The sequence below is a fragment of the Chamaea fasciata genome, unplaced genomic scaffold (genome assembly GCF_029207755.1).
Source record: "Chamaea fasciata isolate MVZ Bird 193981 ecotype frontalis unplaced genomic scaffold, bChaFas1.0.hap1 SCAF_2, whole genome shotgun sequence".
Classification (NCBI taxonomy): domain Eukaryota; kingdom Metazoa; phylum Chordata; class Aves; order Passeriformes; family Sylviidae; genus Chamaea; species Chamaea fasciata.
In genome coordinates, this window is record NW_027094087.1 from 26,027,368 (window position 1) to 26,044,344 (window position 16,977).

Below are 16,977 nucleotides of genomic sequence, written 5' to 3' on the forward strand. Positions count from 1 at the left end.
AGAAATGGTGGCAATGCCTCTGTGATAATATATTTAAGAAGGAAAAAAAATTATCGCACAGACGTAATTGCGGCAAGACAAGAGCAGAATGAGAATATATGTGAGAGGAACAACTTTGCAGACAACAAGGTCAGTAGAGATGGAGGGGGAGAAGGTGCTCCAGGCACCAGAGCCGAGATTCCCCGGCAGTCATGATGAAGACCATGGTGAGGCAGGGTATCCCCCCCTGCAGCCCACGGAGGTCCATGGGGATGCAGAGATCCACTTGTAACCCATGGAGGAGCCCCATGCTGGAACAGGCGGATGCCCGAAAGAAGGCTTTGACTCAATGGCAAGCCTGTGCTGGAGCAGGCTCCTGCCAGGGACCTGCAGACCCGTGGAGAGGAGCCCGCACTGGAGCAGGTTCCCTGGTAGGGCTCGTGACCCTGTGGGGGGGATCACGCCGCAGCAGCTTGTTCCTGAAGGACTGCACCCCGTGGAAGAGTGGGTCATGTTGGCGCAGCTCTGAGGAACTGTTGCCCGTGGTAAGGTTCGCATTGGAGAAGTCCGTGGGAGGGACCTGCTGGAGCAGGGGAAGGATCCCTCTCTGTCCATGAGCAGTGGCAGAAACAACGTGGGATGCACTGACCGTACTCTCCAGCCCCTCTCTCCCTGCGCCGCTGCGGGGCGGGAGGGCCGGAAGGGGAAAAGGTGTTTTTAAGGTTTATTTTACTTCTCATTATCTTGCTCTGATTCTGTTCATAGTAAATTCAGTTATTATCCCCGCGTTCAGTCTGCTTTGCCGGTGACGGCAATCGACTTGTGATCGCCCCCGGTCCCTGTCTCAACCCGTGAACCTTTCGTTTAATTCCCTCCCCTTGCCCACTCGCGGAAGGGAGCGGTGGGGCGCCGTCGGTGGGCGCCGGGCACGGGCCGGGGCCGCCGCACACGCTCCCGGGGCCCGTTCCCGGCCGCGCCGCGCGGGGGGGGCGGGAGCGCCCGGGGAGCGGCGGCGATTGGACGGAGCGGCGGCAGGGGGCGTGGCCGCGACAACGGCGCGGCCCGCGCGGGCTGTCATGGCGGCGCCCAGCGCGGCGGTGAGTGAGGGGCCCGGGCGGCCCTGCGCCCTCCCCGCCGCCCGGCGCTGAGGCCCCGCTTCTCTCCTTTCGCCCCGCAGGAGCAGCGCTGGCTGCGGGCGGCTCGGGACTTCGTTCGCCGGGCGCTCCCGGGGCCGGACGGGCAGGAGGAGGCAGCGCTGGAGGCGGTGCTGCGGTGCCTGCGGGGCGCGGGCGGCGGGGCGCTGCCGCTCGGCTACAGGTGACAGCGGGGCGGGGGACAGGAGGGCTCCGCTGCACCGGCGCGGCCCTCCCGGGAGCTCGGCACGGCTCGGTCCTGCGCCGCGCCCGCCCCGGATGCCGGCTGTGGGTGGGATCGTGTCGAGCAGGGGTGTCCGCACGCCTTTCTTTGGCCTCGGCGCGCCCTTGGCCGCCCTTGCGGTGTGATCGAGCGCCGTATCCGCCTGCCTGCGGTGGGCAGAGCGTGAAGCCACAGCGGGGCATGTCGCCGAGGCCAGCTGCCGCACTGTACTGCGTTTGCACGGCAGCTTCCCGGCTGGATCCTGCTTTCCCGCACAGGAGCATCTTCCTGAGCACGAACCTGTTGGTCAGCTGAGCTCAGCGTTCGAGTGTGCGCTCTTAAAAAAGGGGAATCTAGCATAAAGTGGTCCATATTTTAGTTGTTACAAGGTTTTTGGGTGCTCACCATCGTGAAAAACATGCAACTTGTTGAGAGTTATCCATATTGGAAAGTTTTGACTTGTCCGGGTCTGTTTCTTGCTCCAGCTTGTGGAAGAATTAAAATAGCTGGCACGGCCTGTTTTGGGAGAAAAGGTCAACTGGAATTGATTAGGGATTTGTGACCTTTAACTAACAGTTAATAAATATAGGGGGCTCATCTTTCACACGAGCTAAACCTATCTCATTTAAGCCTTTTTTTTCCTGTGTATTTCATGACATTTAAAACAGACTTCACTTTATATTCAGGAGAATCTATAAAGAAGAGCTGAAGGTACTCGGTATTTATCTCCTGTGAGCCTAGTGGTGTGTTTGTAAGCAGTGTGCTGCATCCACAGCTAACCGCCAAGCTCTGGAGCACGAGGAGAGAACCTGTTTGCTTCTGTATGTGATAACCATAAGCCAGTGTCCTGCTGCAGTTCTGGTTTCTCCCAAAAAGCACTCAGCACATTAGAAAAAACTCCCAAAAACACGAGTAGCACTGTGCTTTTGGGGATCACAGGTACCCGTATTACTCCTGGTGGTGCTCTGTCTCTGAAGAATGAGCAGTTTCAGCTAATGGCATTTTCAACTAATCCTCTCTTCATTTTCCAGCAAAATGCAGAGCATAAGTATCTCCATAAATTTATGTATTCTGATTATCTTTTCTGTATCTTTTTCCTGTTTATTGCTGATTCAGACCCATCACCCATCTGAACTAGTTTCTTGCTTTGAACTTTTGATCCCTGACTAATCAAGTGAAACGCTTCAAATTCACACCCTTTGAATTTGATTATGTCTCGCTACTGAGCAAGTGGGTATTGTGAATAGAGCTAAAAATGCCAGTGAAGCTCACTGGAAAACAGCACCAAAATCACAGGCTGGAGAACAGTTTGTGTTGGCTCTTTCGGTGTTGATATTAGGGTACTTTGCAAATTGAGTTCTTTGTACATCCTGCTATATTCCTGCTTTTTTTTTTTTTCTTTCTTTCTTTTTTCTAGTTTCATCTCCATCTCTGACCTACAGCATCAGCAGCACATACCGTGCTGCAGCCACCTGCGCTGGAGCACTAATGAATTTAAGGAATGGTCTCATCAAGGACAGGGTGCTTTACCCACGCAGAGCACTTTGCCAAGGACTTACCTGATCCTGGTTGGCTATTTAGCAGATGGAAGGCAAGAAAACAAAGAAGAGCTGGTAGATGGCTGCCTGTACGTGAAGGACAATACTGGGATAATTCCATGTGAGGTACGTCCTCGGTCTGAGGGGTTCTGTGTTTATTCCCACTTCTGGGGCAGTGTCACAAACCACCAAAGGGGCTGCACGTGTTCTGCCAGAGTCTAGTGAAGGAAATAACACGTCTCTGTAACAGGCTGGAAAACAGCAAGCTCACATCCTGGGCAGAGGATAGAACATGTGAAATGTGCCATTGCTAGGAGAAGAAATATTGAATGTACTGGCGTGAAAAAAAGAGACAGCTAGTACAGTTCTGTTAAATTCACCACAGTACAAGGTGACCTGGGAGACCTTCCCACTCTTTGCTGAATTCCAGCTAGTGGAGCAGAAAAAACTCTCTGGAGAAAGTTATTAGTTGCTTACTGTGTGTTCAGTGATGCATTGATGACATACTTTCAGGAAATAATAGCTTGCATGACAGTTGACCTAAAAGCCTCCTGAAGGAAATTGCAAGTGGAGTCGGATAACAAATAACTCCTTGAGTGGTGACAACAGAGCACTCAAGTTGTGCTTTCCGAGGAAACAAAGTCTAGGAAAATGTTGTATTGGTAAGGACTTGTAACTGAAAACACAGGGGCAAAAGAAAACGGGCAAGAATTTTAGAGAAATAGTCTGAAAATAACTAAGCCTTGCAGTGAATTAATTATCAACTGTCTGTGAGAATGTGACTATAACCAGGAAGTGCTAGCTGTAGAGCTCAGCAAGGCTATTCCAGATTTGCATCTGGAAGGACAGAAGTTCTCTGAGCAAGGTAAAAGAGTGGGCAGAAAACACTGTTCTCACTTAGTGATGGAGCCCTGCAGTAGGACAAGAGTTTGTGATGCACATGCAAGGGTGTATTGGGAATGAATACTGTAAGTAGCACTGAGAAAATAAACTGAAACTCATCTCAAGCTTCAATCTCGTTATCTTTTGGTTTAGCTCTTGCACTTCAAACTGGAGTGGCTGGAGTCACTGTTAGTCTTCCCAAGCTGGTCATATATACCACAGAGAGACCAGAGTGCAGCAGGGTACTTGGAAATCCTGCTGGATCCAGTGCCAGTAAATGCCCCCAAGGAAGTACTTCACAGCATTCCAGTCACCTCCCCAGTGTCAGTTGAGCCTCTGCTTACCTCCAGGTAAACACCTACTATGCCCAACTCCATCACAGCACTGTTGCTCTGGCTTGGCAGGTAACATGAAGAGCTTTGGCTTAGAAAGAGACAAATTCTATTTCTGCCACATGTGAAAGCATAGCAGTGAGTGGTGGAAGTAAAAGTTACCCAACAAAGCCACTTTTCTTTGATCATCTGTTTCCCATGAGTTTATTAGAAGTTTTTATTCTTTATTTGAAAAAAATAAGGCAAATTTTAAGTATTTCTAGATGTAATTTCAAATTAAAGAAAGAATATCAGAACAGTGTTGATTCAACTGTCTTTGAGGCTAAAATTCACTCTCTTGATTAGCACAACTTTTTTTTTTTTAACCTCCAGCGAACCAAAAGTATAAATGAAAGTAATCCTGTATTTTTTACATAATACATCATTATTTTATGATGTTAATATTTGCCACTGCTCAGGTTCTTATCAGATTACTGAGATAAAAGTGCCAGTGAAATGTCAACTGGCAGAAGTAACTGTGCTTTAGTTTACAGTATGTGAAAATGAGCCAAAGGAATTGCAAGTCTTACTAAGTTGATAATTTCAAGTTGTGCTAGATCATGTTTTATATTCTTGAGTAGAGAATTCTTGGTGTAATTTAATTGCAATAAAATGGCACTAATCGTGCTGCTTTAGTTTCTTTTTAGTTACCTTTTGTTTTTATTGGCTTTATCCGCTTCTGAGAAAATAATTTTTAGGTTAAGTGTTTGATTTAGCTCAAGGGATCTTTCTCAACAAGAAAACTATTCCCATATTTCAGTATATGTTCTCAGGCTTTTAACATAAACTTCCTTTGTTATTGACTTTGATATCTGACCAATTTTCCATGTTACTACAGAAGTGTTACAGTGAGGTGCTGGTACTACTGTGTGTCTACTACTAGTTGGGTTTTTTAAAAAGTCATGAAGTTAGATAATTGTTTAGATGTTTTGGAATCAAGAATGGTTTTATTCAGAGTAAGTGGGATGGTTATATTCAAGCCCAGAAGGAGCTGAAATGAAAATTACAAACGTAATTTTTTTTTAAATTACTTTTTTTTAAAATATTTTGAAACAACAAACAAGATTGGAATAATAATCAAGAAATATCATCTCTCTCGCCTCTCATCTGCTTTCAGTTTTGCTGCTCTTTCACTCTGTGTCAAGTTTGTTAGAAAGACTGCATTGTTGCTTTCAGGCCTCTTGTTTATAGGCTTAGAGCTTCTACAGTGTTGTGTTCCATTGACGTACAAATCTGAGTTCTGTTTTCTGCAAAAGAATTGCTTGTGACTTTTTTCTTCTCCTTTAGACCAACAGTTAATTTCTTGTTTGTGGTAAAGTTTTTTATAACTTGGCTGTTGTCATGCAGTGTGCAAATTTGTTCTTCTGTTTCTTCTGTCTTCAAATACTAAAATTTCAAAGGGACTTAGTATAGAAGAGTTAAAGTACAAATTTTGTAGCCAAATATTGTTTTGAAAACCCCTCTGAGAGATTGACCATATAACTTTGTTGGATCTGTTATTCCCAGAAAGTACATGCTGCATATTTGTTTATTTTGCTTTTGGGATACTTTTGAGCTTTCTTTCATCTCTGATTTCAGTTGCCTCTTCAATTGCCCTCTAGGATTCCATGCAAGAAAAGATCAAAGCTTACTGTAGCAGGGGAGTTGACCAGACTTGGGCCTCTTCTTTGTATTCACCACAAGACATTCTTCTTTCTGTTTTTGAAGTGCTTTGCCTCCACTGTTTGGGTCCCTGTGCTGGTGCAAGTAAGTCCTTGGAATTTACTCACAAATTCACTGTCTGGATCTGTGTATGTGCTAGTTGATTAATTCTTTGAGGCTTGCCATTGATTTCCCAGTTTGATTTATTCTTCCTTTTACTGGTGATATCTTTTTAATTGCACCCAGTGTACAATAGTCCTGGTATGTAAGAAGTCTAGTTCTGTGCCCTGCAGAAATACAGTCCTTCTCCCTCATGCAGTTGCAGTGTCCCTGAATGTCTTGCAGATACAGCCCTTTTGCTAAGAGTGTGAGGCAGTGCTCCAGGTGGAAAAGGGTTTATTGGGTGGGATTATTTGGGTCAAGAATAATTTTTTTTTTCCCCGGAGTTGATGCTAATGTTGCTTTTGGTTTCTCTGCTCTAGAAACCCAGTCAGATGCTGTGGCATCATGTCTTCCAGCTGGGCCACAAGTACACAATCACAGGCCTGGGTATGTCCAGCCTGAAGAAATCTGGACAAACGATGTTTGTCACCAGTGTTTCTTCCTGCCTTCTGCCCTATTGTGCAGAGCAGGTGAGGGCGCAGCCACTGAACAGTGCTGGGCAAGGAGAATCCACTCAGACTTCTTCCTTTGAGACTGCTGAGCAGCTCAGTTGCTCCTTGCAGCTGGAGGGTGAAGAGAGGTCAAGACCAAAAGAGTCCAAGATCATCTCCTATGTGGTAAGGATCCGTAGGCTTAGCCTTCACCCACTCATGGGGTTTCAGCTCCTGGCCTGCAAGGAGCATTATTTTCATCATTTTATTTTCTTACTGCTCAGACCTGTGAGTCTCTTACATTTTGGGGCTCTGTACAGTTCTCTTACTTTCTGTTTGCTCTCTGTTTAGGGATTTGTCACCAAAATACTCAATGTCCAAGCTGGTCTCTTTTTACTGGATAACCAAGTCTGCTTGTGCCTTGCTTACCAGCCACTGCTGAACTCTGCACGGGGACTGCGGCCAGGAGCCTGTGTGGAGGTAAGCTCCCGAGGTTTGCAAGGTCATGAAGTATTCAGTGGAAAGGGGATGGCTTGTGAGGGTGTGGCTCAACAGAAGGCTATGGGAAAATGGGAATTATTTCAGCAAGTATCTGGAACAAAACTTAGAGACATCTTACTGCCTAGAGTCTGTCATGAGAGTTGATATGATTATTATCTGATTCCACCCTAAGCTGTGCTCGGTGCCTCAGGCCTGATTATACACAATCCAGTAGAGTGAGAAAGGATTGAAGGTGGAGTGACAGTTTCGGGGAGTGGTGGCAGTCTGGCTATCTCTTCTCTTACACTCTGTGTCTGTGTATCCAAGCTCATCGATGTCCACCTCCTGCAGAAGCCTCTGGTGTCCTTCCCTTTCACTGTACTTGGTGCTTGTCTGAGCAGCACGGTTGTGCTGAAGAGTTTTTCAAGGCTCAGCACCCCCTACCAGCCAGTGGCCTCTTCGAGAAATCTCTTCTTCCAGCTGCTCTTCCGCTTCAATCTTGGAATGCCACTCTACCTCTGGCTGGTGAGCCTCCTGGAGACGTTTGAGGAGAGGTAAGGACAAATCTTCTGAAGTCAGGCTAGGCCTAAATGTGCTTTGTAGGTTACCTAGCTGTCTTCTAGACCAAAGGATCACAAAATTACAGTGCTTGGATACTACAAGCAGGAATTGCTTCTGGTTTTTTTGGTCTAAGTAAGCCATTTATCCAGACTTCACATCGTGTCCAGTTGCTCATTACCTTGCAGTTGCTCTTATGAGAAAAGCCGGTGCGTTTTTCAAGTGCAGGTGAGGTAAAGGTGTTGGGAAGCTGCAGTGCTTCAGAGCATTGTACTCACATAATCCTGCCTGGAATGCTTTGTCCTGAAATACAGAAGCACCATAGGGGTGTCTGCCTGCCAATGTGATTTGCTTGGCAGATCAAGGTGGGCACTGAGGCTGAAGCTGGAAACTGGTGCTACAACTAGAACACAACTGATATGAAGGCTCTTGTGTCCTGACGGTGCCCAGAAGCAGCAGCAGCTGCTCAGCATATCACTTTGAGATATTCTGAGTATTGCCAGGAGTGTGATCAATTGTTTGAGAGTCTCTGACTTGGCAGTTTTTCCCAACCATGCTTACCTCAGAAGACTGAGAAGTCTTCCAGATGGCTTCCTGCTCTCCCTGACGCTGCACTCTGTTCACAGGACAGTGCCAGATTCTGGGTTTACTTCTGGCTTCTGTTAGTGAAAGTATTTGTGTTTGTTCTGAAGTAGTTTCGGTTGATCACTGTCACTGCTGACTTGGACTTTAAAGTATATACATTTCACTCTGTCAAGTAGCAGTTTATAGAATGCTCAGTGTTCCTGTGCTTCACTGGCTCTGTGAAATTTTGACATGCTACCAATAAAACAGCTTCAGTTTTGCCTTGGGAATTATGCTAGCTATAAGTTTCAGGTTTTATTATCTTTTCCACTCTCTTTAAGTGTGATTGCTCAGTCCTGGTACTGCTTAAAAATTGTTCCAGTGAGTGCTATCTTTTTTCATTTGAGTTCACTTTCTGTCATATTTTGGCTGGCAATGTGATCACTTCCAGCCATTCAAAAGCAGTAAGCTAAACTTATGAAATTAATTCTACATGAGGGAAATATTGGGATAAGGAATAGTCTGTGGTTGTTTCTGACTTGTGATTTTTTTGAATTCTGTGAAAGCAAGCCAGGTGTACCTAACATGAGCAATCATATCAGGCCGACTAAAAGGCATGGAGATCCATTTGTGTGGCTTAGAGGGAGATTATCTTCATGTCATTTGTTTTTCTGGCTATTTGAGTTTTGAGATTTTGCCAGTCTGTTAATTTCTGTGGATTTTCCTGTTCCTTCTCTGCCCAACATAATTTACATTGGCCTTAAATGCTCCATTTTTTAATCACTTCATGGTTTTTTTGATCTCTTTAGTTCTTGTCCTATACAGCATATTCACTCAAAACAAGCAGAAAGAGTCCCTGACTTAGATGCAAGACTCACTGAAATGCAAGGACTGCTTGTGCTTTCAATGGTCATAACTTCTTTCCAGGTTTTCTTGTTTCTTTGGGCGCTCTCGACTGCTTAGCTCTACGCACCGAAACCCTGGAGCTGCTGAAAAGTTCCTTGTTCCCCTTCTGCAAGCTATGGTGCCAGACAGAGAAGAAGCAAGAGATATTTATAATGAAATTCTGTCAAAAACACACCAGTGTCCCCTGCAGAAAGTGAGTAAATGTTCTTGGAGCTGTTTCCTGGTTGTCTGATGGGAAGAAACGCAGCTGATTCGTTCTTTCTCTCTTTTGTTCAAAGTGTTTGACTCTGAACCCTCCGTGCCAGGCCCCATCTCTGTCTGCAGTTTGCCATGTGGCAGAGCAGAAGAGCTGGGAAGGTTTCAGCCCATCACAGTTGCTTTCCCCCTTGGAGGCACAGCATATGGGCACCCAGGAGCTGAATCGCAGACTGGCCTGGTCCTACTGCACACTCTCAGCAGAAAGTTTCCAGCCCCAGCTGGTAAGTGCCTTGTTCTCTTCCCTGTCTGTGCCTTGAGACCTCCTGGTTCTCACCATGCCTTCCAGCACCCTGTCCAGTGCATGCCTCTCCTTCCTGTTAGGGAACGACACTGCTTTTCTCACCATGGCATGTTGAGAACAGATTGAATTTGAGCTGTTGCTACACACACTTCGAATTTATGGCTTTCAAAGATAGGAATTGTTCAATGTTTTTTGCAGCTTCCTTTCTGTTGTAGATACTCCTGGGTGTGCTGAGGGTCTCCTCCAGGAGCAGTTCCCTCCAGCTGCAGGACAAGAGCAGCAAGCTTCCCTGTGTGATCTCCCATAAGGATGGTAGTCCCTTTGCCCAGACTGCTCTCATAGGTATGTCCCACTAAACAGTATTTGAGTGCTGAGCTTTTGCTCTTCTGCCTTCCAACTCCAAAACGAGGAAGAAGAGACATTGTGTGGAGATGCTGAGCTGTTACTGCCTGACCTCGTGACTTTAAAATAAGGATATTGACCTTAGTGGTTTTGTGTTCCCCTTTTATTTAGCTCAGCTCTTTTCTCTGATGTGTCTGCAGGATCACTCTTGCAGGTGGAAAACTACCAGCTTATAGTGGAGAGATTCCTTAAGACTGATTTTCCCTCCTGGGAACACCTGAAAAATCTGGAGCATGTGAGAAAGAAAAAAACTAGGTGAGTCCCTTTATTCAGTGTGCAGGTAAAATCATCACTTTCCAGTGATGTATGAGTATTCCATGAATATTTTGGACTATGGTAAGCCTTCTTACCAACATAGCATTTCAGTGCCAAAGCAACTGTTCTTTGCTACTTGCATAAAATGAGATCTTTCTCAGCAACAAAGCCACCATCTCCCTTTTGTTCAGAGCACAGGCAGCCTGGGAGCTGCCCTCCACTTCACTTTTTCCCACTGCTCCTGCTGAGTACCGGTGGGGCACTCACCAGATGTGTTTTTCGCAGATAATCGTTTGTTTTGGACAGCCTCAGGTCAGGAACAGGGAGTTTCACTGTTACCATTTGTCATTTCAGTGTCTATGTGCAGTTCTACTTTGAGGATGTTCAGGTTCTCCATGCTGCTGAAGGACGAATCCAGAAAAGCCTTAGGAGTGAAAACAGTTCCTCTTTGAGGAAGAGCAAAGATGGCAGCACAACATCTGAGCTGGAAACCCCAGAGGCAAAAACACTGAGATCAGAGGATCCCAAGGCAGAATCTGGCAGAGATGAGCACTGTCAGGAGGGCCAGAGCAGCAGCAGAACGACGAGCTGTGTGTCTTGCCTGTTCTTGGTTACCCAGAAAGAGAGTCTCATGCCACGCAATTACCAGCTGCCTGCAGAAGAAGCCAAGGAGGCTCAGGAGCAGCAGCGCAGTTTCCAAGCCACAGTGCTCTGGCTGGGCAGACCACGGCTCTGGAGCCACCCCAGAGAAGCTGGGAATCTGTCAGAGCTGAAGGAGACTGGCAGTAATGGAAAAGAGGGCGTGACGCAGCAAGAAGTGAGGCAGCTTTGGGGTGTGGTTTGCTAAGTCTGGGAGCTGGCTCCCAGAGCTGGCTGTGTGGTAATTTAGTATCAATGGGAAAGCGATTTTTGTTTTGGATACAGCTGGGTGTTTGTGCCAGCAAATTCCTTCTTGCACCCCAAGCGAGTTCCATCTCCTGTCTGCCACCTTCCTGTAAATGCATCTGCCTTCTCATACTCATGGGGGTGCTAACCTTACTTCTCAGGCAAGACATCCTCTGGTCTGGGCTTTCTCTCATTTTACTGTATTTTTAATTCCATACCCAACAGTTCTCATCACCTTCCACCTCTCTCTCTCTCTCTCTCGTGCTTTCCCCCACCAGGCACTCCTGCTCTTCATGGGAAGGTCTCTGCGATGGTTTCCCTTCCTGCACGTGGATGGACTGTATCGCCTCGTTGTGCCCCGCTGCTCGGTAAGAGAGAAGTTGTCGTGCTGTTCTCCCTAGGAGACTTTTGCTGAACTGCGTGTGGGAGTTGAGGAGTCAGAGGGTGACTAAGCTGTTTTCAAGGTCTGGAATTTCCTTCTGTCTTTCCAAGAAACTGCTTTTGTTCTGTGTTTGATTAAAATTCTCAGAGCTCTGAATTCAGTGGAATTTTTTTGTTCTTCTGTAAACAGTTGTTTTTTACTTTTTTCCCTTTACAATCTCCTTCTAATAGTCTTCTGTCTTGTCTTATCACTCATTTCTCAGGACTTGGAAGTGTTTGACAAGCTCTATTTTCCACCTGTGCCAGCAACATTCCTGAGCAGGCCATCCTGCCCGCTGTGCCTGCGTGTCCAAGATAGCTGGCACTTACAGCATGAGACCTGGACCTCCTGTCTGCCTGAGCACCAGGTATGTGGTGCCTTATTGCACAGGGCTTTCACAGGCTACTTGGACATCTCTCCAGAGCTAGCTAGAAAATTATCACTGCAGAGTGTCTTGTTGGTGAGACTGCTCTGCTCTAAGTTCCATCAGAGGTTGCCGGTGGGCTTCACATTTTCCTGCTTCAGAATTCATCTGGAGAGGAAGCATGGGTTGCTCAACCTAGCTCTGAGCATGCAGAGCTTCTCTTTTCTGCTCTGGTTGTGGGGATGTCTGCAAACTGCAACCCATCTGAGGCTGTGTCTCCCTCACTTCTAGCTGTCAGTGCTGACAGGCGTGAAACAGAGAACTGCCTCCATTCCAGAAGTGCTTAGCAGCAGGTATGTTGGTCTGCCCCAAATTACAAGCAACTGTGTCTTTGGGAATGGCTCAATGGTGATTTTTATTGGGAAGTGCTATATTAAACTGCAATGAAATATCCACCCTAAGAATATGGTTTGGAAAACCTGTGTGCAAGTAGTTCAGAATTCTCCCATTCTGGTTATTGAAGCTAAAGGGATTGTAGGTGACAAAACTGCAAAATGGTGTCTAGAAAATGGTTCAGCTACTGCTGGTGTGAACTGAGTCCCAAAGGTGTCTGCCGAATTCCTGTCAGAAATGGAAACAAGCACAACAGGGAAAATCAGACTGAATGTATATTTGGCTGATTTTTTGTTTCTTTGGTTTTTGTTGTTGTTGGGTTTGGGTTTTGTTTGGCTTGTTTTGTTTTGCTTTGTTTTACATTTTTTAGCATACCTTGCTCAAACAAATACTAAGGTTAGAAGCTTTTCTGTTCAAAGCATGTTTTATCTGGAGTGATATGCATGTACACTGGATTTTTCACCAGTGCATTATGAAAAACTGTATTTTCTTTGCTTGGCTCTTTCCTCTAATTCAGAAAAACAGTTAGGAATTTAGCAGATAGGAAGGCTGTAATGCCTCACCCTTTGTCTGCACTGCTGAACCTGAAGCAGCAGAAAGCAAGGTAAAGGGGCCTCTTGTCCCTGGGAGGCGTAGGCTGCAGCAAGCTGCCCTCAGTCCAGTAGCTCAGATGCTCAAGGGCAGGTTCCCTAGATACTGGGCATAACCAGCAGTGCTCTTCTTCATGGCAATCTTGAAGTCATGCCTTCTTACACTCCCTTTCTCTTCAGGCAGGACAAAAATCCTGGTCTGCTCTCAGTTTTACAGGTTCCCTTGTCTCTTTCTGTGGTGAGATCGTGGAGAGGACCTTGTGTGCCTCTCCGAAGAATGAGAAGCCACTTGAGATCACTGGCCTTCCAAAGAAGAAAGGTAAGATTGTGGCAGCCTGTTGAGAAGCAACAGATTGGTTCTTGCTTCTTTCTGTTTCAGAGAGCCAATGCACTTGGCTAAGTGTGCTGCTGTGTCTGGGAATAGTGGAAGTGTGCCAGGATGTTGCATCCTGTTGCATGTCAGAGGGCTTGGAAACTGCACACTGTTTGTGTGGAGATGGGAATGCAGTACCCAGAAAACCTTGGATGTGGAGCAGTGATAGCCTCATTGTGACGGGGAGGAAAAACCCCTCTAGCAGGCCCAGCTCACTGACAGGCCATGCTGCCTGTGTGAGTGAGCTCCTGGTCTGTGTGTTCTGTGCCTCCTCAGGGACTCTGCTGTCCAGGGATCACAGCGTAAAGCTCAGCGTCTCAGCTGCTTCAGGCTCCCCCGTTGTTGTGGACGTTTACATTACTGCCACCTGCCTGCAGCATCTCCGGGGTTTGCTGCCTGGAGCCAAGATCCACTTCCAGAACTTGGAACGCAAGATCTCAAGGTGCTCCTGTCTTTAGAGCCCTGATCTCTCTTACTATCTTTGAAACCATCTCTTAATCTGATCTCCCATGTGGACTTCCCTCATCCCTTGTCCAAACCTTCATGTCTCCCAATCCCTTACCATAAGTTATTTTCCTACCATGTTACAAATGAAGATCAGCCCAGGCATCCCAAGAAAATCTGAGTGTTTGTTTTCTGTAAGCTTTTTCTGACGTCTGCTCTTTCATACTGCAGATTCCATAATGTTTATTGCACATACATTGCCTCCAGCTGTGTAAGCATCTTGTCTCTGCCAGCTTCTCACCTACCTTCTCCTTCTAGGTAAGTTCGGTCTGTTCTCCTGTTACAGTGTCCCAGGAAAGGCTTCCATGTTCCCAGCTTCTCAAATTCCTATTTCTTCTAGTCCTGCAGCAGAAACCTCATCCCCCTCACTAGTGTTTCTATGCAACTTGAGACCTCAGCTGCAAAACCCAGCCCAGGCCCGGATTTTGTGCCACTTGTCCTGTGTACTGACTGTGTGCCTACAATGGATTTGCTCACTTTGCAGCTGCATCTTCAGAGAGGTATTCAAGCTTCTACAAAGATAATTTGTGAGAAATCTTGCAGACTTTTTACTCTCACACATCCTTTGCTACCGTGTAGAAGAAATCACAGTTCCTATCTCAACTGCAAACCCTCTTTCCAGTGTCTGAGAAGGGCTTGCATATTAGAAAGGGATCAAAGTGATAACTGATTAGATGTATCTGATGCCAGGCAGGCTGGCAGCTAGGGCTGGGGGTGAAGTGAGGACACTGGAGAGGACAATCCTACTCTGTTAATGCTCTGCTCTTCCCATGTTCACTGCTATTGGGGAGCAGCATCTTGCAGCAGGTGATTTTTTTTTCCCCACATAAACTTTTCCTAGGACACTCGTTGGAAATGCAGTGAAATTCTTTACACCTTTGCATACTTTATTAGAAAAGGGTTAAAATAAGCAGTGGCCCTTCCCTTTCTCACCACTTACACCACCCATACACAGCTGTAACTTTGTTCTTCCTTCAGGGGAGGTGCACCCGTCACAATCCTCCATGTCCATCACAGACAGGAGTGAGGCAAGCCAGTGCACGGTAAGTGCTGTAGGGATTGGGTGTGGGAAGAGGTGGGGAGGAGGGAACAAATTACACCACAAGCAGGAGAGGGAAAACCTTATCAAGGATGGGATGTGGACAGAACAGTAAATATGGAGTTATCACATCTTCTGAGATGTGAACAAACTCTCCACTGAGATCTGTTGTCTGGGGTGTGGCCCTTGTGAGGGAGCTGGTGTTATCCTGCTCTCCTTCTGATCCCAGTCTGCCTGCTCTTTGCACAGGGTGCTGGTGGAGGATGGAACAGGTGAAGCTGTGGTGCTGTGCAGGAATGAACACGTGGCAGCAGTGCTGGGCCTGAGCCTTCTTGAGTGGGAAGCTGTGCAGAACTGTGTGCAGAGCAGGGGCAGTGTGTGCATTCAGCATGGGGAAGCTCCTGGAACAGGGGTGAGTGGGTTATTCCAGTAGCAGTTGCAGCCTGCAGGGGATCAAGTCGTGGCTGGACAGGATTTCCCTTTGCTCTGGGCGTTCCAGAGCCTCTCTGCCTCCCTCTGAACACTCCCTGGCAACACACTCTTTCCTTCCTCAGTGTTTAGAGGAATCCGAGGATCTTGTTGCCTGTTACCTAAAGAGTCTGTGTAGGAGTCCTCTCATATGTCGCCCTATCCTTTTGGATTTCAGCCTAGACAGGAAGCCCTCCAAGATCCTGCAGCCTGGTAAGCAAGTACTGCTGGCTTTCCTACTACTACGTGTGGGAAGGAAGGGAGGAGGCATCTCACCAGGCTGGGGAAGGAGACATGCCTTCACTGCCCACAAAGCGAGATCTTTGAAGGATTTTCCTGGAATTTTGATTCCTGTAGTGTAGAATTAAGTTCTACAGTTCTAAGTGTCTTGGTAGATCCATGGCTATGAAAATAGAGAAAAAATGTTATGGAAGTCACTAAAACAAAATACATTAATTCTTCTACTTCACACAGGAACATAAAAGTTTTTTTGAGGAAGATTGTCAGTCCTTGTCTGGAACAGGAATCTGATCAGCCAGAGTTATTGTGCAGACCTCTCAAATCACATGAGGTTTAGATAGGACAGCATGTGGGGTCAATAGTAGGCCTGGAAATCCTCACCTGGAAATCCTCACTGAAGTGTTTTGAATTCATGAGTGCTGAAGTCTGAGCTCATGCTGCCACAACTGTGCAGTTGCTGTGTTAAGGGGACATTCTTCACACCAATTCTTCATGGTGTTTGCACACATACCCAGAGCTTAAGTTTGAGTGCAAGTGGTGCAGGGGTTGATTTGCCAAGCTCACCAGAGGATGCTCTGCAGCAGAGACTGTTTCTGGCTGTCATGTACACTGTCCATAAAGGCAGGCTGCTGATACTGATAGAGGATACAAAGCTCAGTGCATCATCACCTCTGTAAGCACAGAGTTCACAGCATTTCACAGTGTAGAATGTCTGCTTCCTCCAAAGTTGGAGGGATACTGACAAAGTGCATTCACCTGCCTATATCCTGGATTCGTTCATCATGCTGTCCTTTGAGGTTTAGCAGATGCCAAGCAGCTGCTGCAAGAGCTTCCCTCCCCCAGCAGCTACTGCAGCTGCGTGCTAGAGCAGAGCCAGAGCCCTGTACAGAGTCGTTGCCCGTTGTATCCTTCCCCTGCAGCTCCCCCACAGCTGCGGAATTTTCGGTCTGGGGAAGTGGAGTTCGTGTCACAAGTGGGGCCTCGTCCGAGCCTGCTGTGCCTGAAGGTGGAGGAAGTGGGACGAGATGCCTTACGCTACCTGGACAGCCAGAGGATGAGCAGGACATCCAGCTCCTGCTGAGTGGGAGCCACTGCTTAATATCTCTCCCAGTGGGAGAGGATTTATGGAAATACCTACTGGGATCAGGAGCTTTTTTAATCTCCTTTCCAGTGGGAGCACGAGCCTGTGAGCACAAGGTGAAGCGTGCAGTCAAGCAGCTGCTGTGACTTGTGGAATTCCTGAATGCTCACTCTGGGCCATTGTCAACCAGTGATACCGGGCTGCATTTTGGAAGAGAGATGTTCAGTGCTTCCTTATGTGACAGCTCTTGCCTTGGGCCTGGGGCACACAGTGTGTGCATCTTGTGTGGTAGTATCTACTAAATAAAGCTATGAAAATATTACTTAAAGAACACTGTATCTGTTTTAGTATCTATTTTAGTATTTGGGTTTACTTGCTATAGGTGACCATTAACAAAACGACCATTCCCACAGGGGTATAGTCTTCTTAACCTAATTTAAATTATTAAAATTACACTTTCAAAGCATCTCCTTCAAGAAGATCTTCTCTTCAAGAAGAGAAGGGAAGTGAGTAAGCTGCTGTTTGGAGACTAAATCACAGTGTACTAAATGACAGGATTATTTGGGCATATATTGCATTTTATGAACAGCAGCCT

General features: G+C 46.7%; 1 protein-coding gene across 3 annotated transcripts; it reads left to right on the forward strand.

Moving 5' to 3' along the window:
• Positions 1-1,035: 1,035 nt before the first annotated feature.
• Positions 1,036-16,713, forward strand: CTC1 (CST telomere replication complex component 1). Of its 3 annotated transcripts, none has more exons than XM_066175322.1 (24): positions 1,036-1,076; positions 1,157-1,296; positions 2,753-2,999; positions 3,909-4,105; positions 5,728-5,872; positions 6,250-6,546; positions 6,712-6,840; positions 7,168-7,394; positions 8,890-9,061; positions 9,147-9,347; positions 9,583-9,709; positions 9,910-10,024; positions 10,379-10,841; positions 11,188-11,277; positions 11,554-11,697; positions 11,986-12,047; positions 12,887-12,996; positions 13,327-13,492; positions 13,726-13,812; positions 13,895-14,054; positions 14,533-14,597; positions 14,843-15,005; positions 15,148-15,274; positions 16,222-16,713. In XM_066175322.1, exons 1-24 carry the CDS (start codon positions 1,056-1,058, stop codon positions 16,380-16,382), a joined length of 3,816 nt encoding a protein of 1,271 aa, XP_066031419.1. In that variant the 5' UTR covers positions 1,036-1,055; the 3' UTR covers positions 16,383-16,713. The 3 variants fall into 3 exon arrangements, with proteins under 3 accessions (XP_066031419.1, XP_066031420.1, XP_066031421.1); XM_066175323.1 differs by having other exon boundaries at positions 16,473-16,713; XM_066175324.1 differs by having other exon boundaries at positions 15,536-16,314.
• Positions 16,714-16,977: the final 264 nt, after the last annotated feature.

What these genes read in the sequence shown, in the direction of transcription:
- CTC1 (XM_066175322.1), top strand. Translation starts at nt 1,056, where the DNA reads ATGGCGGCGCCCAGCGCGGCG. An exon ending in TTGGAACGCAAGATCTCAAG is followed by an intron (nt 13,493 to 13,725) that starts GTGCTCCTGTCT and finishes TTCATACTGCAG; the next exon opens with ATTCCATAATGTTTATTGCA. An exon ending in CACCTACCTTCTCCTTCTAG is followed by an intron (nt 13,813 to 13,894) that starts GTAAGTTCGGTC and finishes TATTTCTTCTAG; the next exon opens with TCCTGCAGCAGAAACCTCAT.